Consider the following 24406-nt stretch of genomic DNA (forward strand, 5'->3'; position numbering starts at 1 on the left):
TGCATGTTGCTTTTGTTATTGCTGCTTTATTTTCAATTTCAATTCAGAATTGAAATTGTGACCCCCCCTACCAGCCAGTGTTGATCTGGCACATCTGTAATGTAATGGACCACAGAGATAATGACCATGATGTGCTTTTTCACTTTGCAGATGACCTCACTATATTACTCTTCATAGAACTCCCTCCAGTGAGCAGGGAGCAGTGAACGAGTAATAATTTCAGACACAGATCCAGTGTTTGTGGTTCCAACCAAAAAGGAAGTGACGAACGCTTCAGGCAAGTTATGGTGACGTCTATTGATGCTATCTTTGATTTGACACCGACCCAAACAACACAGACATCCAGTGATCACTTACTGCTTTTGCGCTCCCAGAACAATCTTTTATATATTTCTTTAATGATCTGTGCTTTTTTATAATGTCAAGAAGAGTCTGTAAATGAAGTTAGGGATGCCTTGGCACTCCACTGACTCATGCTCCGCCAACCCTACTTTTATATTACCCCTCCCAGCCATTTCTCTCCCTCTCTTTCTGTCTCTACGGGTGGCGAAGAAGTCTGAGTCTGACGCTCCAAAGAACCAAACTGTCAATTCCACTCAGTTAGCCAAAGACATCATACACGGCATGAATTTAATGCCTTCTCCTTTCGCCCTGACAACACTTTCATCACTTAAAAAATATTGAATAATTAGCTCTTACACTATTAAATAGAACATACACAGAGTGACAGAGCCAGACAGATACTGAGCAGCTGCCCAAAAATGACTCTCCCATCCGCTGCCTTTCTTTTTCTCTGTTGCTTTTTTTCCATGTCTGCCCGGCAGATGACACACTGGTGCGTGTGTTTTGTGTGTGTGTGCGTACGTGCTTGTGTGTGTGTGTGTGTGTGTGTGGCTGTGGTCGGGGCAGATAACCAAGATCCAGCACTGAGGATTACGCTTTGTGTCTTCTTGCTAGATGGAGAAATAATAACAGTGTTTGAGATGTTTAAGCACTGCCAGGTTGTCATTGTGTTTACGAGTGCCAGTAAACACAGTGTAATCAGGGCCCCCGTAAATCAGCCAAAATGAGAAGAGCGTCTCGACGAAGAAGTAAATATGTTGTCATGGCAAGTGTGTGAGTGTCTTCTCGTGTGTGTGTGTGTGTGTGTGTGCGCGGACTGCCAGGGTGTCACGAACAAACAAAAAAGGAACCAACTGGCTTGTCATGAGAGATCAGCAATTGGGATTTGGCGTGACAACAGATGATCGCATGAAAGTGATCATCACAAAAGATTGAAAAGGAGACAGTATGATAGGATGTCATACTTTGAATGGTGACTTCATGACAACAGGGACACATCTCTGGATTAACAACACTGCTGATGATGAACAGATGAGCCTGTCATCAGGTACAAAAGAGACAAAACAGCGCTGAGTCTTCCCTGTCGAGCCATTCCATCGCAGGTTTCCCAGTAACATCCTCTGGGAAGAATGGTTGTTGTTTGTGGTGTGCAAAACACACACATTAGAGAAAAAAGCACAAACCACGAGTAAACATTATTCCGATTTTTAAGTGTTTTCATGTGCCCAAAAATATCCTTTTTTCAGGAGCTGGAAGCCAAATGATATGTTTGCACTGCATCATTATGTTGCAATTCCTCACAGTGGTAGGTTGAATTGCACTCTCACACTCTTGGGGGATTTCTGTGTGCGTGTGTGTCCCATGTCCTCACTATGTCACACCTCTGCTCTCTCATTAAACCTCTCTGCTCTCCTCTGTCCCGTGGGAACACAATGGCAGCCTATTGTTCTAGACATGGCTTTTAAAATGGAAACAATTTGTTTTTTATACAGGCCGGGGCAGTGCGGCTCGGTTTCCCTGACTAGGCAGGCAGCTGTGTTTTCTGAATCTGACGGCTCGATTGTGTGTGTGTGTGTGTGTGTGTGTCCAAAAGCCTTGGCGTGCTGATGATTTAAAAACGATCAGGTTGAGAGGGCTCATTATTCCACGCTCTCCCAGTTCTATGTTAGGGAGTTGCGTATAAACAATGTCTGTTCCGATGTTTGTCTGTTAACACTTCTCCGCAGGATGATGGCTAGAATGAACACTGTCTCAGTCTGGTACTGTCTTCTCTGTATGCATCGCACCCAGCCTCTGTTTAGTGGTCGGAAGCCAATATCCCATCTTCCACTGACAGAGGTTCACCATCAAGATTTTTTTTTTTTTTCAACCTCTCTCTCCCTCTCTGTGTTTTTATCCACCTTTCCACTCGCATGAGGCTGCACCACAGCTTAATGCCAGGATTATACCTCCCTTCTGCCAACTCCCAGTCGTTCCCACCGTTGGACCAGCCACACCCTGCAGGACACTTCACAGCCTTTCAAATACATCACTGCACAGTGTCAAGACAGAGTGCAGAAATTATTTAGGTATAATAAGCCGTGTTTCCACTAGGGGGAAAAGTGGCCACCGGGAAAGTCTTAGGCTTAGGCCACACCCTCTCAAAAGTCCGCTGTCTCCATTACAAGTTAGCCCCCAGAGGGATTTAGAGACTCTGGAGGTGACGTATGGTTTTAGCCATCGCTAACTGTGCACAAAGTCAGCAGCTGAAAGCAGCATGGCTAATTATGCACAGAGTCTCCGCTGATCATAAACATAGTAATTGTGAATTAACGGCATCGCTAACTGTGCAACTGAGTGTCTGGTGCTTGTTGTAAACAAACAGATCACTAAGTGAACACCTCCAGTAGCAGCAGCACATACACACTGTACTGCTACAGAGCTAACTGTAGCTAACTGCCGCTAACGGAGGCTCTTCTTAGGCTGTTAAGAAGAGTAAGAAGGAGTCGCTGGATTTGTCTCCAGTCGCTTTCTTGAAAAATAGTCGCTAAGGGAGTCTGAAAAGTCGCTAAATTTAGCAACAAAGTCGCTAAGTTGGGAACACTGCTTTGCCGGCTTTTACAAATGGCGTGTGTTGTTGTGGCGTCAAGTGCTACGTCACATCCTGCTTAGTGATCTATCCAATCAGTAACCAGGCTGTTTTCAGGGGAGAAAAATAACCCTGCTCTTCCACAGGGACGAAAAAAGTCCAGACAAAAGCCGCTGCTCTTATTCAAATTAGGGGCATTTCGGCGAGTGAGACCCGCCTCATTCCGGGTATTGCCCAGTAGTGGAAACAGCCCTATATATAACATTTCTGCATTAAAATGTCTGCATATGCCCATTAATCAGCCTTTGTCAGTTGTTATCAGCCTCGTATGATTGAGCACCTTGTAGAATGTGCTGCTATCTGCCCCTTTAATTGCTAGTTGCAGTTTGGTTAGGTTTAGGCATCAAAATTATGTGTTTAGGTTTAGGAAAGCAATACTGTGGACAGTTTAGGGGGAAATGGTATGTGGTTAGGTGTAATAAAATCATGAAATGGTTTAAATAGCTCATGTTACTGAACCCAAACATGTCTGGACACTTACATGATACAAATATAACTTTATAGAAGTAACTTTTTCCCCTCACACATTTACTTTTTCATGGTACACAAGCCCCAGGCCTCTGGGTTTAAGGAGCAACTAACAGCCCCAGCCTACATCCTAGAACAGACACTGTTGCTCCTTATACTACGTCACTTCCTCCTTCGCTACTGTCACTGGATCCCAGCCCTACACAAGATAAATTATCTAACACTTTAAAATCTAAAGATTTTTTTTATCTTGGTAAGAAACAAATAATTTGCAGTGCACTCTGCTCGGGCCAGTTCATTACTGCTTGCAGCTTTAATTTATCTTGTTTTAAGAGATCATTTCTTATTTTAAGTGTTCAACATGCTTATTTCTAGATTTAATAATCTCAATTTAAGAAATATTGTCAAGTGAAATTATCTGTCCATGCAGCAAGATCATTTCCCTCAAATTTAGTGTTTTTATCTTGTTTTTAGACACACCTTTATGTGATATAAAGCTCTTATTTTGACCCAAGCATGCATTAGCCATGGGGTAGCATTTGTGCACAGTATGTATAGGGGTATGTGTAATCTAGTACACACATATCAACACATACTTATTTGCATAGACTTGTTAATGAAGTTGAATTTATTGTGTAACTAATCCTTACCCTTTGTGTAACCCTGACTTATCTGTGATTTACAGTAAGTCCTCATTCTAAAGTGTTTTTTCAACATACATCTATCGACTTAAATAGCTCAGGAACCTGCCTCTGACATTCCTGCCTCCCCTCAGAATACAAGTTCAAGCTCACAGCTTTAAAAAATGACATTTGAAAAAATGGCCAGTAACTTGTCTTTCTAGAAACAATGCCCCCTAGTACCAAGGGTGCCACAAGATTTGTTCATTTCTTTAGTGTCTCATTGCAACATTTACATTCATTATGTTTTTGTATCACATTTTCAAAACATGTGAAAACTGAAGAAATTAGCCACAAACACATATGTTAAATATGCCGGAATGAACAAGGAAACAACAAGAAGGAAACGTTATGCAAATGCAATATTTAAGTTAAGTATAAGAGATTTAGAGAGCTAAATAATACACAGCATGATGTCATGTGTGTTTTTGTCTTTGAAAAACGAAATTTACATTAAACAAAATGGAAGAAATATGAAATGTAATAAAAAATATAAAATAAAAAATAAAAATGTATTCAACTCAAGTCAAGTCAAGTTAAAATGTATTTCTATAGCGCATTTACAGACGGCTAAGCCGCACCAAAGTGCTTCACATAAAAGTGCATAAAGTGCAATAAAATACAGAATTGACAAAGGTAAAAGAAACAAAAAACTTGTTATACTTGTTACTTTGTCATTCATGGTTTATTTCAAGTTTGAAATTAATCTGCAAACCTGCACAGCAACATAGCATAAAACTAATGACTTCATTAAGAAATATACATCTAATTAAGAATACAATATTATAATTATAATTTTAATAAGTTTTCTCCCTTGAGAACCAGTTGGCAGTGAGGTCTGGAGCTTACTGGGACATTGCTGTTGAGTGGATATTCAAAGGAAAGCTGTCTATTTGACCTGACACCACTAGATATCAGGCCAGACGTATGACCAAAATATGAAATATGTGAATCCCCACAGTTTTATTGTTGCTTTAACTATACATACATAACCATTAGTCCTATTCCCCAAACAGCCCTTTAATAAAGTGAGGCCAGGTCAACTGTCCTCACTCTCCCAGATTCCCCTCTTCTTCCTATCACTGTGAGAAGAAATACAACAACATACCCTCGCATGCACACTGTAATTTCTTCCAACCACGATTTCTGAGTCTCTTAGTCACTGCCACCATGCTGTCTTTCTGCTCCCAACAGGCCACTGCTGGAGAAACTCAACTCTAGATCTGGATGGAACAAGTGCCTCCCCCCCCTCCCCCTCCTCTCATCCCTTCCACACTGATTCCTATAGCTCAACCTGAGCTCAATGAGTCTTGGCGAAAGCTGCAGTCTTGGAACAACATCCCCACCCCCCCTCCTCTCTCTGTCTTCCCTTTCTCCTTTCCTATGAAGCTGTGGAAAGAGCAAATCATAGCCAGTCTATCCACATTTGTGGATTCCTAAGATGAGGAGTCCTCATCCATCACCGTCTGGGAGGGGCTCATTGTCATCGTGCATTGTCTTTCCTGTTGCGTTGTGGTTCACAGTAAATTATGCCGCCGTTCATCAGTCAGCAAACATCACATCAGAGTCTTAAATCAGACACAACAGCCACCATCCCTCAACAACTCTGCTGTATAAATCATCACAGTTGGGTTCCTCTTTGGAGAGGAAACAAGAGAGACATTAACGGTAAAGGAAATCCATTTAAGTATCTTGTTAGTCAAGAATATGAAAACAGGCATGATCGAAATCTTTTTTTATCTTGAACAACCATCACATCTTTCTACCTCTCTACTTCAAGACAAGAAATCCAAACATTCTTTTTTTTCCACATTAAGATGACTTTTCTTCCATTCACCTGGACGATTCCAGAGCTCCTTAAGTGCCACTGAACTCTCCAGGATTCAATAACTGTCTGGCACTCACTGTGACCTAATTCTAAAAAGGCCCCGAGGATCCCAGCGACCGCCGTCAAACACTGCTGTTTTCATTGAACGCATTTCTAAGAAAACTGTGTGTTGAACAGCCCATGACTTAGAAATAAGTCATTTTAATGCTCTACAATAAAGATGACTGCTACTTTGTATGGCCATGAATCTCGAATTTAGATGTTGGTCGATGCAGAACGCAATAAACAGTAGCAACAGACAAAAAAATAAGAAATCAGGCCATTTTGGCAGTTTGAACCAGACTGTATAAAGATGGACAACATGTCTCCACTGCTTCCTACTGCCAAAACAAAGCCAAAATGTTGTCTGGAGCATTTGGAGTCAGACTCAATGTGGTAGAACTACAAAAACTTAACATTGTCAGCTAAATATAAGTATGTTGGCATTTTAATTGTGATAATTTTAGTTGGGCAACAACAGCATTTAGTCACTAGCATGGTTGTGGACAAATGGGATATTTGTAGATCTGAAAAGTGAAGCCAATGTGAAAGTACCTTAAATCTGCATTGTTTCAAATGGCCAGCAAAGGGGACTTCATTGGGGGCAAAAAGAAAGCCAATTGTATAGAAGTCTATGAGAAAATGACCATACTTCTCTCTTGTTTGATAACCTCAACATTTTCAAAATTAATGAATGGTCTCAATTGCTAGTTTCATCACTTCTCAATACAGCATGGTGGTAATTTATCATTCATGATGTCTGGTCCCATTCAGAGTAAAATAGATGATAAGCAGCTATGCTTTAGGGCATGTCTTTCTTGTAAAGTCACAACTCGTGTTTTCATCTTCAGAAGAAACTTTGACCCATTCACAGTGCTTCCTGTTCATGAATGTTAACATTTTGGTCGCCTGAAAATATCATGTTCAGCTTTCAGTTGTACTAGAACTAAATCTAATAAGTCCGCTGTTGATTTTGAATTCCAGATGCACCTTGCAACCAAGCTAGCGAGCTAGCACTCCTTATCCTCATCTGGTCACTTTTAGCTCCAAGAAACCAAGAAAGAATTGACGGCCAAAATACCAAACTGGAGGCAAAACCATAGTCCACAAATGTGGGTGATGTCACGGTGGTTACATCTACTTCGTTTACAGTAAATGCAGTAGATTCAGAAAAATACAGTTATAAATACATGCACTTTTGAAAGAAGCACAGAAAAATCAAATTATTGGAAAGTTACTGGTGGCCCTGGACTAGCTTGTGGCTATCTGTACTTTTCCACATCAATAGAAGAATTGGCAAGCATTGAGCACTCACCATCAGGCTACTGCACTCAGCTGTAACCAGAGTCCATAAAGGAGAGAACCTGAGTAAATGTACCAGTGTCAACCTCGTGTAAAATGTCTGACCGAGATCTCTCAGTCTCCGTCCGCAGAAACGCTGGAAGTTATTTGGCGTATAATGATCTATATGATATCGGACGGGGCGAAATCTGGTACGGAGCAAGAAGAAAAACATTGAGCCAGATTCCTGCCATTTAATATCCCATTAAAGGGTAATTTGGCATGAAACCCCTGGCATGTGTGATGGAATTCTACTGCTCCTTGTGTTCAATGAAATTCCCCACAGGCTCTGGACTGTAGGTGTGTGTGCATGTGGGTGTTTGTACTGGATGTGTGTGTGTGCATGTGCTTGTATGAGGCCTGTGAATGGTACATGAGTGTGTGCATGTGTGCGTATGTGTGTGTGTGTGTGTGTGAGTCCTTTCAAGCCTGCAGAAGTGTAGTTTTCCATTGGGGTAAATCTACACTCTCCATCTCCTGCCACGTCTGACTGCCCTCTGTAGTCACAGATAACACTGTGGGCTCAGGCTGCGGCCACAATGGCCAACTGGCCCATTAATGGACTTTTAGCCAATGGGATGATGGTTGCCAGGCACGCCACTTTTGCTTTGACCAATCCCAATCATTTTACAGGCAGGGATCCGTCGAAAGAATGTGCCAAGAGACACTGTTTGAGCTCTTTCTTTCAAGTTCAAATTCTTTTCCTCCCTACTGACTGAAAATTACTGGACGTTTTGTCTTTGTCAAAAGTGCGGGGGACAGAGCTTAAATCTGATTTATTCCGTCTTGTTTTTCTCCGTTTTACTGATAAAAGTACAGATTAATGTGAAATCTGCTACTCACGGAAACATTTTTCTCCTATTATAAAAACACAATAAAACTATTTGTAAAAGAGGAATGCGTTCACTACAAAAATATCTGGAATGTGCAGCCACAGGAGAAAAAACTACAGAGGAAATGATGCAAACCCGAGCTTAAAATTATTTCTCTCTCTGCCTCCCTCTTTCATTTGCTCTGTCTGCGTCGGCGAGATCAGATGTGGAATTAAAATTTCATTTTCTCGACTTTTCTTTGTTGCGTTTGTTCAACTGGGCGATGGGATCGGAGGGCCCCAGCAGGTGTTCGATCCCATGAGTCAACACCGCCTCGGAGAACTTTCCATGTGTGGATTCAAAAGCTTCTCTTGCATGTAACAGAGTAACACTTCTGTTAAAGTGCCAGAGCCCGAGAAATCCAAGAGGGACACGTCAGCGCCAAGAAATTATATTAACCATAGAGATAAAATAGTTACTCTCTATTAAAAACAGCAGGCCAGCCAGGTGAATTAATCCTTTTTTGGGATTTCTCTTATTAAAATGTGGTAGAGAGGGAGTTATAAGTCTCACTTGGTCTATCCATCTCTTTCTTTCTTTCCCCATCTGTGACTCCCAGCAGGTGCCTCGATGTGAAAAAGGCCTGATGTTCGTTCAGGTCACAGGGTTTCAAGTTTTTCGATCAGGAGGATTGTAACCGTCGCAGCCCTTGATGCATTTCATCCAAACCCCACACACACCCCCGCCCTCCTTCACGCTCACATAATATGAAACACATTTGTCCAGAAGAGGAGCTTTGAATGAAACACAATAAAATCTGCTCTTCCCCGCACAAAGCCCCCGTCCTCCGTCACTCCATCACCTACACCTTCACATCCACCCCTCCCCGTCCTGTCGGTGCTCAATAGAAAGTGAAAACAGCACTATTGGTTGCGAAGTCTGCCTGAACAAAGAGCCAGTGTTCTGAGCTGAAGAAGAACTTGGACAGATCTGACCTTGATTGTTCACAGCTTAGACGAGTTGCGAGCTGAAGCGTTGTGAAAGAGTTGTGTGATTAGCAAGGTCCTGACACTACATTCACAGTTAGACAATATGAGCTGCAATTACATCACTGTAAAACATTTAAAGCTGGTTTAACTTAAAAAACACACGTTTTCCTGCAAAAACAACAACTGTGTTACAAACAAGACACATAACAAGTTTCTAGTGGGGGAAGTATATTTACCAAGTATTGTCATTTGGAACTACTATACTGCCCTACAAAGCCTAACTGCATGCAGTAACTACATTTTTGGTTAAATGTCTGTTTTATCTTGCGACAAAGTTTTAGATTTCAATTTTGCTTTATTTCAGAGAAATAATGACATAAAAACCACAAAATCCAACTTAAAACCAAGCAGTAATTGCACTTACCACAGTCTGCTTTGGATATATATACTAATTTAAACATAAAAATAATAGAAATTATAAGTTTATTTGAAAGGGGAATTATTATCTAGATAGGGATGAAGTGATTAAGTCTAAAATGTGCAAATCTTTGAATAGAGTGCTGCTCTGAATTGCAGCAGTGCAGAATAAACAGATTAAGATGATAGATAAGAGATAAAATCTGCCAATAAACACATATTGAATATTTATAACATTGACGTCTGATGTCTGGTTTGCATTTAATTCTTCTCATCAAAATGCTCTATGAAAGTAAAAGTAGTTGTTATTGTGATTTTTTTTTTAAATATATATGCTTTACTTGAAAGAATAAAATGAAATTTAAAGAGTCAAAACTTTTGCTTGTTTTTGTTGTGTTAACAATAGTGAGTTATATTTGATTAGATCAGAGTTATGGAAGATTAAATGATCCATCCTCACTAACTACATCCTAGCCTTTCTTACTTTCAGGTGTACATAAACTACATGTTATGAAAGACAAAAATGTGATATTATCAGTTATGTTACTGGTATCCACAATGAGAAGCAGGTAATTATTGTGATCAGCTGAAAAAATCTCTGTCTTGCATCCTTAAATAAAACATATTAACATTACATTAATGATAATCGATACATTTGTTTTATTAAATGCTTATGTATTTTACAGTGATTATATCCATTTATACCTGTCTACATTATTCTTTCAAGTTGTGCCATATTTTTCTTTACCCTGAAGTTAGTTGAAAGATTTGCAGTCTAGCTTAAAATGAACTGCTCTGCAACAAAGATTCCCTAAATAAAAACATGTGTTGGTAATAAGGTCCGTAAGGCGGCATATTTTTAAGGATTTCCTTCCAATAGGTGTGAAAACCCAGAAGCAGAACATATTGTGCAAAAACACACATCTCAGCAAAAGGGGACAATAAAGCTGTAGCTTTGACTAAACCAAAGAAAAACTTCATCTGGCTTTATCTCTCAGGAATGTGTTTTTCATTCTGCAGAAAAATTAATGACAGAAATCGAGTAATATGAGGCCGAACACGAGAAGAGCAGTAAAGTAAACGACAAGTGACCTATATTAAGAGATTTGACTTTATTTACCATGACCTAACTTTTTTTTCTCTTTTACTTTTCTTTTTCACTTTGTCCAAAAAAAGAAATGTATGTTTTTACGTTTTTTTCTGCCGACACGCACTAGCACACAGCCCGTTTGCCTTGCCCCTGCTCTCTCAGCGGGACCTCATGGCAGGATCAAAGGAATGCCAAACAGTAGTCTGAAAGTGAGCATGTTCCACATGGCCTTGTTGTGTCTGGCCTGCTAAAGCCTGGTCAGAGGAGCTGGCTGGGGGGAATTCCTTCTCTGCTCGGCTGAAGCAAGTGACAGACAGCCAGTGTTCTTGTGTGAGAGTGTGAAGTGACAGTACATGTGCTGCTCTGCTGTGGATGTGAATGTGTGATATGTTGGACACACTGGGCCTCCCTTTAATCTAACACAACAGCTATTTTTAAAGTCTTCTCTGCATCTCCCTTTCAGCACACTGCAAAAAGGGGGTGTCTAAAAACAAGATAAAAACACTAAATCTGAGGGAAAACGCTTAAAATAAGGAATTAACTTTTAAAACAAGATAAATTACACTGTAAACAATTGTCTTGTAAATTAACAAGATTTAGTGTTTTTATCTTGTTTTTAGACACACCTTTTTTGCAGTGCAGCTTTTCCTTTCTCTCTAGAAGACCTTCCTTGCTCTGGGTAAAAAGACTCTGAGGCACCTGCAGGTCTGCGGACTGTTTCACTGTTTACTTTCTGAGGTGAGGTAGGGGAAAATGCCCCTTTTGCTTTTGCTCTTTGCTTCCTCTAAAGTCAGCCAAAGCTGAAAAGTTTTTTTCTATCTTGGTAAGAAACAAATAATTGTCAGTGCACTCTGCTCAGCTTTAATTTATCTTGTTTTAAGAGTTAATTTCTTATTTTAAGCATTCAACTTGCTTATTTCTAGATATAATAATCTTGATTTCAGAAATCACCAAGATCATTTCCCTCAGATTTAGTGTCTTTATCTTGTTTTAAGACACCCCTGTTTTGCAGTGTGGGCCTCCCTTTAATCTAATACAACAGTTATTTTTAAAGTCTTCTCTGCATCTCCCTTTCAGTAGTCATATTCGGCACCACCATATCAAATGTAGAGAGGTGGAAGGAAGCAGCAGGCAGAAGCAGTGTGATACAGACAGAGGTCGACAGTTGGAAATAATGGACCAGCTGCGGGAATTAAAACAAAATGTGCAGATGGAGGGGACGAAAAAAGAACAAAAGTGAAGGATGTCGTGTGTGCGAGGGAGACTCTTGAAGGGAAAGAATGCAAGAAATGTGGCTCCTTACCAGCCCGATAAACAAAGTTCGCCTCAGCCTCAGAGGAGGACGGTGAGAGCAGCTCGTCGTCGTACTCGTTGGAGCTGAAGGAGCCGGAGTGGTTCCTCTTGCGAGCGTCCATGACGGCGTTGGCCACCATGACGTGGCGCAGCGAGTCGTTCAGGTAGCGGTGCAGCAGGCTGCTCTTGTACTTGGGTGGAGACACGTAGTCCTCGGCCAGTGAGGCGGCCGAGCGCAGCCCCGCTCCCATGCTCATGCTCATACCCATACCCATTCCCATTCCCATACCCATGGCCATGCCCACCATGGAGGAGCCCTCCTTCTTGATCACACTCTGGTACATGGGCTTGTTGAGCTCCTCGGGGCCGCTCTGTGTCCTCTGAGGGTTGTCCCCGTCTGCACCATCAAGGGGAAAAAAAGGAATCATTTAGATGCAATAGAGAAACACATTTGCCAAAGCAAAGAGCATTTTTTAAAACAAATTTTACTCATTCACACTTTCTTTTCTTGCATGTATTTTCCTACTTTTATCCTTCTGTGCCTTTTTTTGTCCACATAATATTATATCAATATGTGTTTTCATAAAATGTACATGCTTAGTGAGCTATTCCTGAAATTCAAGATGTTTAAAAAACATTTGATTTGCATGTATATGTCAAGTGATGTGCAACTCTTTTAAGACAGGGATATTTTTGTTATTGATAACTGTATTTTCTTAATAGTTAAAAGCAGTTTGTATTGACAACAACTTTATTTATATTATCACCTATATATAAAGTACAAATTCCATTCAAATTGTAAAGTGTGCATTTGTCAATTGCACATTGATTAACTCTCCATAAGATCATAATAATGACATGTACAGTTTATCTATTATGGAAGCCAATGGGAGCCCATTCACCTCCATTGTATTTAAAACACAGCATGTGTATATAGTCCAAACTCTATAAAAGTTTTAAAATGCTCATTATTGCACTGATTAACTGTCCATAAGCTCATAATGATATGTACAGTTAATTAGTTAAGTAACACAATAAAGCAAATAGAGGCCATTGACACCCATTGTATTTGTAAAACAGCACCAATGCTGCATATGCTTTATATATTTTTAAAATGCTCATTATCGTGCACTGCCAGTACATTATGGTAAACCAGTTCTCAAATAACTATGAAGTCATCCAATCAGCATCTGTGCACATTGCAATCACACACATTTTCAAATGTGTCTCCAGTTTAAATCTAACTAACTTCTGTGCGTTGCATGTTCGTCCCCACTGACTCACAGTCTGGTTATTCTGAGCTAATCTTGAATCTAAATTCCAGGGCAGGGAGATTTCAACCTGGCGCTCCTGCCCTCCTGTTGGCACCGCCTCAAGAGCAGAAAGCCCAGCCGAGATTTAAGACGCATTACCAAACCATAACGGATGGTAGCCTATTTCCTCTCCATCAAGACCACATTGCCCCTCTATTCCCCTGCAGAAATAAATAATTTCCAGGGCGCACTGCGGACGAAGAGATTGAATTAAAGCAAGGGTCTCCACCTGATGAAAGAAACGGGGGGAGGAAGATAAAACACCGTGCTGAAAAACCAGATATCCTCTGGCAGGAGGGAAATCAGGGAGAAGTTCACTGGAGATACTGTCCCTGCCAAGACTGTAATTTTGTAATTTGGGCAGGTTGGACTTTTGATTCAGTCTGGGCCAAATTAAAATTATAGCTCCCACATATCAGAAACACATGGAGGTAGCAGGCTCTCCTTCTCCTGTGCAGTCTGAGGTAGATTTCAGCGAGTGCTTCAGCATCTCTGAAACCACACAAGTAATAATAAATCTAATCCCATAATAGTGTCCTCTTATCTTTAATCCTGCCACGTTTTTAAACACTTTAACACGGACATGACAGCGCGTCCGCACCGACCCCATGCACAAAACAACATTTTCTCTCCTGGAGTTGCTACAAAACAAGTTGGACCATTTCAGGACAGTAAGAGGAATGTACGCCAAATCAGTGGGGTCAGGTCTGGCCCCATAAATAGCCTCTGGAACAAAAGCATAGGCTTAAAAACATAATGGAGGGCTTTTTAGTGCATGGGTCAGAAGTGGGAGCAGGCTGCGGATAGCTTCATAACCATAATGTGACAGGGAGAAGAGTCAGGGAGATATACAGAGCCTCCGGTGGTACAGTGGCCTGTGGCGGACACAATGCAAACACCATGCACACATTCCTGTTCCAGCCACACGCTCAGCCTCTCCTCCTCAAAAATTTAATTAGAGATCACTGACACCACAGCGCTCTTCCTTTCTCTTCATTCTCTCACTGCATGAGCATGTATGTTTTATATTTTTTTTCTGTGTCCCGACCATGTTTTCAGTGCTGTCAGCGAGTAGAAAGAGGCAGTTGCTGTAAATACACGGAGCTACTCATTTTCAATTGTAGGCTGGGAGACAGAGGTTGGCTCAGCGGGGTGTCTTAATGACAGCGTGTCGCAGCCCGCCGGCCTCGGCGTCTCTCGGCTGGGTCGCACACTCGCCATTTATATACACCCAGAACATGGCTCTGCATAGCATCAGCTCGCTTTAGGTCCGGCCATTTGGCTTCCCTTCATGTCATAATGTTAGATTTGAAATTTAGGGGGCACATAAAGAATGATGTAAGGAGATTTTCCCGGTCACTGTGTACAAAGAGCATCAGGTTCACACCAGGGGATGTGTCCTTATAACTCAAGTCCATTTTCATGTGATATCATTAATCACTTTGATGGATGGAGCATTTACACGAATGGAAAGCATTTCCACCATGCTTCTGAAATGTGTAGCTACGTTAAATCCTGCCAATCAAACAAATGAAATGATTCTGGTTCAGATGGAGATGATTAAAAGATATATAGAGATATAACAGAACTAAAGAATTACCCCAAACTTTCAATAATAATTAACCCTTAGAGACCCACCATACATGCAAATTTGTCTTTTTTTAGGGAGGATCAGGGGGAGATAGCAGGTCAACAGTAGATGCAACATAGAAGTGGTTTACATCATCAGAAAGCTGGGAACCAGAAGATTAATTTGAGATGAAGCAACTTTTTCTTTGCCATAAATCTGCAATAAACATTGTGTTTTGGTGAGGTGCCAATCCAGATGTTAGAAGATTAGGATTTAAGTATACTGTATATGATGACTATTCCCGTGCTCAATTATGTCTCATAAGTTGTTTCAGCCATTTTTATGTTGATACCATTTGTTACAGAGGAATTTAGTTCTTTTTAAGCACTCAAGAACTGATAAAAACAATCAAACAGACATATCTCCAGCCGATATATCCAACATTTTGCATCAAAACTATCTAGATTGATAAATAACATGGCACGTAAGAGAAGAAAACATATATTTTTGGGTGAACTGTCCCTTTAATGCAGCGTTTGCTTTCATTTACCTTAAGTTTCAGCAGAAGAGGACTAAAGAATTACCTCAAACTTCCTAGCAAGCAACTTAAGAGGTCGAGGGTCAGTGAATAGATCAGGTGACTAACACTGTTGTTGTGATGTATTTTTAGAGGAAGTAATAAAAGGTCATGTGCATTGCTAAATTAACTATTAGGCCTCTATGAAAACTATTTTTCTCACATGCCTCAATGTTGAACAGAGAATCTGAAACAGATTCACTACTTGATGTATTGAAGTAAACATCTCATTTATTGTTTTTGTTGTATGCTCACGACTTCCAAACACATGTTTTTGCTAAAAACCTTCCTATTTGAAACACTTCCTGCATTGCCATGTCATGCTGTGAATCCAGACCAGTGGATGGATGTTTTGATATAGTTTTGTTGCCGTTAATCATTATCAGGTTCTTTGTTCACTGTGGAGGCATGCAGAAAACAATGAGAATCAAGGTAACATGAGGTAAGAAACTGATGAAAAATGCTCCCTTTAAAGGGCTAGTGCAATAATTTAAAAGACAGAAAGCTGGAGGACTCAAAAGATACTAGACGAATGGTCAAAATGTGTGCAGCAGGGTCTCAGATTTTTAAATTTAGACTGGATCAGGAGCACAAGAGCCCTCCTTGTCTCCTATAGCTCCAAAAAAATGTGCACTTAGTGAAACGACGCACTCGCCCTGTATTTTATAGTGAACCTGGGGCCTCTGAGCCAGTGAGGGTCTGGGGCCAGAGGGCAGTTAGTAGTCAAGCCGCGATACGGGCGGTGTGAGAATTCTCCTGATTTAATTTGGAAGCTGGAAGAGAGAAGAAAGTGCTGGCGTACCGTCTGAGCAGCTGTCCTCGCTGCTGACGCTCAGCCTCTCGGCGTTGCCCTGGACATATTTGTTGTAGAGTTTGATCCGGAGTGCCCAGCTCAGGTCTGGCTGCCTCACCGTGTTCTTCAGTCGCCTCCTGGCATTAGCAAACCAGTTGGAGACCTGAGAGAAAGAAAGAGAAATAGAAAGGAAGTTGGACGACACAGCAAATAGAAACATATGTTATTGTTTGGATTCCAAACACCTCCACATCCATAGCAAAACAAAGACTTGACTGTAAAAACCTCTGCTCTCTGCCTGCCATCAGTCTCATTCAGAAAAAGCGAGAGGCAAAAGACAGAACCAGAGTCGGGTTGCAGAACAGCTTTAAGAAACATCCCAGACGCTCCAGAGAGACACCCCAGCATGCATCTTTTCTGTATCAACGCCATGCAGAAACATTTAACACCCTCCAAACGCCCGACGGCCAGCGAACGCAACGTTTCATTAACAAATGTTCCGACCGAGATCTACGTCCCCGTGCTTATTCTGGAATCGCACTGCCGCCCTGCAATAATACATTTTTTCCAACACTGTCTTCAAGATGCAATAAAAGAGACACTTGAGCCGGCGCTCTTCCTTTCACTGGGAAGGGAGACCATTAGATGTTATACTAGAATAACTTTTCATGCTCAATAGACTTCAAGCGGCTTATGAAGGGGCTGGGACAGGGGCCTTATGCTAGAGTACTTATTTTTCTGATCCCCTCTTCCAGTATCGTGTTTCTCGTTAACTAAGACCATCCCACATCCCTTTGTCTCGAGCCCAGCGCTGTGGCACTCCAGGGGGAAAGGCGGCATCTAGTACATGTGGCTTGGCCTGGAGGGGAGGCGAGGTGAGGCGTGGGACGGCTCGCTAATGAGGACTGGAGGAAAGATGGCTGTCAATGGGGTGAGAGAAGAGAGAAGGGATGGCACGCCTGCTCAGATGACACCCAGAGAGATTAAAAAAAGGGGGAACCCAGCAGCCAAAGCAGGCTCCTTCATGCGTGGCCTGTCTGTACTGTGTGTACCGTAGAGGAGACGGCATGCAGGCATTTCAACATGATGGAGAGATGGAACCGGCGTCTGTTTAACTTTAAAGGCATAATTTACAACATTTAGATGGAAAAGAGGGGCTGTTTTGCTAAAACATGACAGATTTAGTTGTTTTAAACACCTGGTGCCAGGTGGGTGTTTCCAGGGGAAAATGCACAGGAAGTGATGCGTTCTACATTACTGGCAGCGATGGTTTGTTTGGACTAAACAGTGGAAGAACTGGGTAGTTCGTAGGCTCAGTGAATGGATGGGCAAAGACAAGAATGCCACTGTGGGCTACAACTAACAATTATTTTCATATTGAAGCATTTGTTGATGATTTTTTCCTGGAACCCATTAACTGTTTAATCTTTAAAAACACTCATCATGTTCTCAGAACTGAAGGTAATGTGTTTAAAATGCTTGTTTTGTCAGATCATTAGTCCAAAACCACAACATTTTTTCAGATTTTTATGCCATTTATGTTTGCATATTTGATATTTTTAGCATATTTTTCCATTTGAGAAACAGAATATTAACATTTTACTGGATAAATGATTTAAAGGGGATGTATCATGCTCATTTTCAGATTCAAAATTGTATTTTGGGTCCCTACAAGACCATGTTTAAATGCTTTAAAGTGAAAAAAAACAACACATTTTTTTTCTCATACTGTGAGTCTGAATACACCTATATTAACCCTTTCTGTCAAGTGTTCAAGCTCTCAATTCATAGAGAATTTCTGTAAGGTGATATCACAACTACGCTGTTATACTATATAGGTAGAAAGTGCTGCTACAGTTCTGTTACAATCATTCCCCGGCTGCAATGATGGTGTAGAGCTAGCCAATCAGAGCAGACTTGACTTTTTCGGGACGGGAGCTTAAAGAGACAGGTGCTGAAATGTTGCTTTTATCAAGTATATTCAGACAGACAATATGGGAAAAAAATAGTGTTTTTTGAACAATAAAGCATGTAAACATATTAGAAACCAAAATAACAAGCCTGATATGTCAATTAGTAGACTCACTGTCTCTGCAAAATAGATATAATTAACAGAAAATCAAAAGATGATAAAAACAATGCAATTAATGTACCTACAGAAGAAGAAGAACCTCCTTCATGTTGGAAAATGTGGTGAAAATAATTCCCTCCCTGTCATCACCCTCACCCACTGACCTCTGACACCACTGCTGGTATTTGGGTGTCAGCTTTGCGTGTGTGAGTGTGTGTGTGTTCGCAGCACAGCATCCCGGTGTCCAATACAAAGCATTCCTCTGCACTCTGCTCGCCCTCACCAAAACAAACAGCTCCATCAGGCTCCCAAAATGAGAACCAGATTAAGCATCGTGGCCGGCGGCCCGAAAAAGCCGCCGCAGACTTTGTGAGGCCGTATCAGTGACCTTGTCAGCCAGATGATACTGTACATACACAGCTGCAAGTGCCAGACACAAAACACACTCATATTCACCACTGGGTTTTCCTCTCAGTGGGCAGCTTGTCAGATGCTAAAGTCAGGTCGTCCACTGTACTCTTGTATTATCAGTAGAGGGTGCAATAGCATATAAGAAAGCTGCATTAATAACTACAGTACACTACACCTAGGGCTGGGCGATATGGACCAAAAGTCATATCCCAATATATATATTTTTTTATCACAAAGTGAGAGCAAATGTTCAGTCAAAGTTTAAAACGACATGTCACAAGTAGTTTTATTGAAACCGTTTATTTAAGTGAATATAAATACTGTATAACAACAGGAGTACCTTTTTAAGAAGATAATACACTTTTTCTGTCATTAATAAATCACACTGTCACAATCACTTCATGGAAAGAGGTAAAAAAAATATTTTATTCTAACTTTATGGGCGACTGTGTATCACTTTCTTTTTCAAATTCTAATTCCAATGTCTGAATAGTCTCAACAAATTAAGTTTCCCAATCTTTGAAAACCTTTATTATTGGTTAATATTGACCTGTAAAAAGGTATATCCATTGGTCTCAACGTATATGTTGTATATTGTTAATATGATATATATATAATGCAGAAAACAATGCATGGGTGAATTTGAGATGGTGCCATTGTGCTATTTATTTATTTTTTATTTGATTATTTGATTCTTTATTTATTATTATTCTTTATTATTTAATTCGTCTGCAATTGACTGATAATGAACACACGGTACTAACATCAACATATGCACATAACTACAACTGAACATACTGAACATACATCAGTGGTCCTAAAATGACAACAATATTAATATTTTATTTCTGGAACAATATATCATCCAACCATGCCTAATGCTAACTGAAGCATTTGGAAGAAAGTAGAAATAACATTAAGCAGCGCTGCACGAGAGCTGTAAAATAAACAGCTCAAGATGTGAAAACACTTTCTACTCACAGCCTTATCATTCCAAATGCAAGTTTCATATCCAGCTTCAGATCAGATTAGACTGAAACTCAAACACAGAATTCAAATGTTCCCTTATTGATCACTCACATGAATGTAAAAGAAATACTTCGCTTTTCTCCTCTTTCTGTATCAGCTTATAAGCAAGTGGTAAAGAGCAAAAAGTAGACTCACCTGCACCAGGGTCATTTGTGAGCCGAGGGCCAGCAGGATTTTCTCCGTCTTGGTGGGGTAGGGGTTGTCTCTGTGCTTGTAGAGCCACTGCTTGAGCGGCCGCGCCATGTCCTGCAGGGCCTGGCGCTTGTGTCGCACTTTCCCGCCGCTGGGACGACCCCTGTGGAGGAGCAGGCAGAACAATGTCAGATTATTACAAGATATTATAGAAGTGCACACAGAAAACCTAGAGCAGTGGTTCTCAACCTTTTTTCAGTGATGTTCCCCCTGTGAAATATTTTTTCAGCCAAGTACCCCCTAACCAGGGCAAAGCATTTTTGGTTGAAAAAAAAAAGCCTTAAAAACAGAGTTCTGTGCCATCAGAGTCTGATTTATTAAACTTATTTATTAAACTCATTTAAAAAACATTTTAAATGTTAATAATTCATGACTAAACTTATTGCAAATATTTCTCATCACTAAAATGTAGTGATTCAAACTAATGTAGTAAAAACAGTGAGCATATAACCATTTAAAACTATAACTGCTACGCTTCAACCACGACTCCATCTTTGAGTTTTCAAGTGATTGACAGGTGATGCCAGGTGGCATATGACAGGTTGGGTCCAACCATCCTGGTATGGGGGACACTCTGGGTTTTTAGGATCAGGAAATTGAATAGCCTGCTGAATATAAAATTAATTTTATGAACTTATACTCATATATTCCTAAAATATTTATTAAATAATTATTTTTAAAGGATTTCTGCATGGATGCTACTTTTTAAATGTATATTTAAAATCTCATGTACCCCCTGGAGTGCCTTCACGTACCCCCAGGGGTACGCATACCCCCATTTGAGAACCACTGGCCTAGATAATGCATGTATTTTGTGAATTGTTTGATCTTCTCTGTCCAGCATTTTTAATTTTTTTATAGATGACTTTTTAAATGTATAATCTGCCAACAAAAATAATCTGTTTTTTTACATGATTTGACATTCTGCATTGATCAGTAACATCATGTGTTCATTATATCAGGATTAAATGTTGGTAAACAGTCGAGATTTTAATTTCTCCTTTCACAAATTAAATAGAAATGTGGTTTGAAAGCCATAAAAGAGAAACAGGATTATGTTGTTTATCCAAGTGAACCAAACAATGTTGTGCAACTGCAAGTGGAGTCCAGCATGTTGTCTGAATTCGTTAGCCATGACACATAAAGTGAACACTCCATACAGTGTGCAATTTTCTCACCCAAAGCACTGCAATTAAACTGAGAGAGGTGGGATTAAAAGAGAGAGACATAGAGACAAAGCAAAAGAGAGAGAGTGAAGCAGAGAGAGAGAGAGATACACGGCCACTCGTAGTTTATTTTTCATTGCCCACAAACCGCCAACACGTTGCAATGAAACAAACAAAAACATTTCACTCAGGCGCACATTTTTTTTTGTTGCCAGATTGACATTTCACACTCAGGAGAAGTGGATCAAGAACAATGTAGCCGAGTCACAGCCAAGCCATCACACAAGGGACTGACTAAAAACTGAAATTATACTTCTGGTTTTCCTTTACAGAAAACACCATGACACATGTCCACAGGATGCTATAAAAACATCACAGCAGGAGTCTAAAATAAGAGATTAGATGTATATATAGTTCCAAATCAGAAACTCAGAGGTGAAAACAGCCTTTGGCAGCTCTTATACAGTGGTGGGACAAGGATTTTATATATATGGGATTTTTGAGATTGATACAGATTACTGACATAAACACTGACATGTCTGTGATTGGCAGATAACATCGTGTGAGAGATATATCGTTTAGGCTCTAGTTACAAGTACAAAACTATTGGCATGAAAATATATATCAAGTACCCAAATTAAAAATACTTGCAGAATGGTGCATTCAGAATCCTGCTGGTGTATAATATTGATGCATTACTTTAATGTTGTCGCTGTAAAAGGTGGGGCTAATTTCGATTAATGTATATACTGCTAGGTAATTTATCTTTGATAATATATCATCATTTATTAGTTGATTACATTTTTATTGTTTTGTAGTAATCTAAATTTGGAAAGAAAGTAGTAACTAGAGCCTGACAGATATATCAGTTGACTGATTCAATATTAGCCAATATTGGTTAATCAGTGGCATACTGGTATGGTGTTTGTTAGTTAATTAGTTAGTTATTTTAAATGTATTTTCTTTATTTAAATGCTCAGCAATTGACTGATCCTGAACATATCGGACTGATGTTTAATTAGCTATTAATTTAATTTCTGTTCATTTTTTTATTTTCTCAGTTTTCATTCCTAGAAGTGGTTGACAATGCAATGCAATGCATGTATAATTCTAACAATGTATAATAATGGTAAATATTATTTTATAAAGCAGCCAGCAGAGTCATATTCATGCATAGTCCACATTAAAAAAAGTCTATTTTCATTATGCTCATAAAAACTATCATCTGCAATCGATGAATTTTTCCCTCTTAAATCAGTCTCAAAAATTCCAAATCCCACAGTTGGCTGGGCTGTACTAGTAACTGAGGCTATCAAATAAATGTAGTGGAGTACAAAGTGCAATATTTGTCTCCAAAATATAATGGAGTAGAAGTATACATAGCATGAAATACTCAAGTAAAGTGCTTAAAAACTGTCCTTGAGTACAGTAACTGAGTAAATGTAGCTGAACTGCTCTTATAAGACTTCTGTGGTGATATTATACAAGATAAAACACCACAAAATACCATAAAATTACTATAAATACTTTATCGGTGCATACAGATCCCGAGAGTCCCTAAAGGTAAATTAACATTTTTCATTGAAGTCCCTCTAAAGCAGCCTGATGGTCTCCTGCTCTGTGGAGGACTCAGTCTCACCTTCCTCCAGGTTTTCTGAACCTGTAGATGTCAGTATGGTGCTGTGCTCCGCTGCTTCTCCCTTTATCTCACCAAAAAGCTCCACTGACTGCAGATGTAACATATTTCAGTCTAACCTCAAGTCTGCCTGAGGTTCATGTTCTACAAATATTTTCCTTGTAATCTAGATCAGTATGAACATCCGAAAGGACATTTTACTCCGTGTTCTGAACTTTGGTTCAAACACACACCTCTGTTTAATAATTTAAAGTTCCTCACGAGCACTGATGCTTCCCTTTAGGGTGACACCTTACAGTCGCATAAGTTCACTAATATTCTTTCTTATTATTGAGAGTTACTCCTTAAGAAAGCTTCTGAAGGTCACTGCTGCTATCACATGTACCCAATAAACATGCAAATAATTCAAACAGGATTACAAGATGTTTTCTTACACCTGCTCCCAGTCATGTAAGGAGAAAACAAAATAAAATATATGTTTAAAAAAACATTCAGTCCTTATGTGATTGACTAGACCACACAGAGAGTTGAAGGGCGAATTTATTTATTGGAAACAGACGGAGACCTCTATAAGACACGCTACCGAACACGGCTGACCTAGTTATTAATTTTAAGATTAGCTGTGAACATCAACACCTAAATTAGGAACAGATTGGGAAATATTAATTCCTTGATCCATCAGATCCTGTTGCATTAGAGCCACGTGAGAAAAGTTATGGCCTGCATTATTTAAAGTTGTGTTTGAGTCTTGAGATGTGAAGCATAAGCAGTAACAGTTTTAGACCTATAAAAGAGCTTCCATGTGGGAGTTTTATCCGAGCGTAAATGTCAGATTTTTGTGCGTAAATGCGCAAATTACGCACGTCTACAGAAACGGTTTTATCAATCCGAAATTGAATTAATAGTTATGTATTATAACTAAATCAAGCACATCACCGGTGTAGTTGTATAGGAATTTGACCCAAGAAGCCCTATCTGAGCTTGTCTTAACTTTGCGCACAAGTTGGAGAGACAACAGAACCGTCATTGTTGTCCACTCTCTAATTTATGCTGAGTGGAATAGAGGTATTCCTCATCCAGTTAATCCACATGTTAATAAAAGCCACACAAGCGTTAACAGAGAGCTCCACATACCCGCTCCGCCTGTGTCGGATGGCCTGGTTGTCTCTGATGGTCTGGTTGCTGGAGAGGAGGTCTGGATGTTGCCCGTCGATCACTTCTAGATAATTTCTGCTGCTCATTTCCACCTCTTTCGCCTTCTCCTCAAACAGGACCTGGCTGCTCAGCTTGTTAAACACGATGGTGTTCATCTTTGGCCAGATATTCCCCTCGATTTCTCTGATGCGCAAAAATTAAAAAGGAAAAAAAAAAAGAAATCTCCTCGGATTTGTCACAGTGTCCCCGTGTCTCTCCTGTGGAAAGAGTGTGGATATCTTATAAAAGCAATCTGCGGTGACTTAAAAATAAACTACCATGTAGTTTTAAACTCAAATATAACATTTAGTCGGTGCAAAAATCCTTTAATATGAGCAAAAATCATCTCCAGAAAAGCACCTAATATTTCTCCTGGAAAAAGCGCATTTCTAGGAGAAATTCTAATGTGACACCTTCACTCTGGTGTGTGTGATTAGGTTGCCCTCCACTATGTGCCTGCTCATGCAAATACAGTGAATAAACCAGCCTGCAGACTCTTCTTGAGCTGAGGCGGACCGTGCGTAAC

The 24406-nt window shown here is 40.1% G+C and overlaps 1 protein-coding gene across 1 annotated transcript in view; it reads right to left on the reverse strand.

Annotated features, from left to right (window-relative positions):
- The window catches only part of mkxa (mohawk homeobox a), a 33523-nt gene extending 9332 nt beyond the window's left edge, over positions 1-24191 (reverse strand). The window contains exons 1-4 of the mRNA XM_059327165.1: positions 23821-24191; positions 19828-19987; positions 16191-16344; positions 11939-12325 (exon numbers count right to left, since the gene is read on the reverse strand). Of these exons, the coding sequence (XP_059183148.1) occupies positions 11939-12325; positions 16191-16344; positions 19828-19987; positions 23821-23996 (877 nt within the window). The 5' untranslated portion in view covers positions 23997-24191. The remainder of the gene's footprint in view (positions 1-11938; positions 12326-16190; positions 16345-19827; positions 19988-23820) is intronic.
- Positions 24192-24406: the final 215 nt, after the last annotated feature.

This window comes from Centropristis striata, chromosome 23 (genome assembly GCF_030273125.1).
Source record: "Centropristis striata isolate RG_2023a ecotype Rhode Island chromosome 23, C.striata_1.0, whole genome shotgun sequence".
NCBI lineage: Eukaryota > Metazoa > Chordata > Actinopteri > Perciformes > Serranidae > Centropristis > Centropristis striata.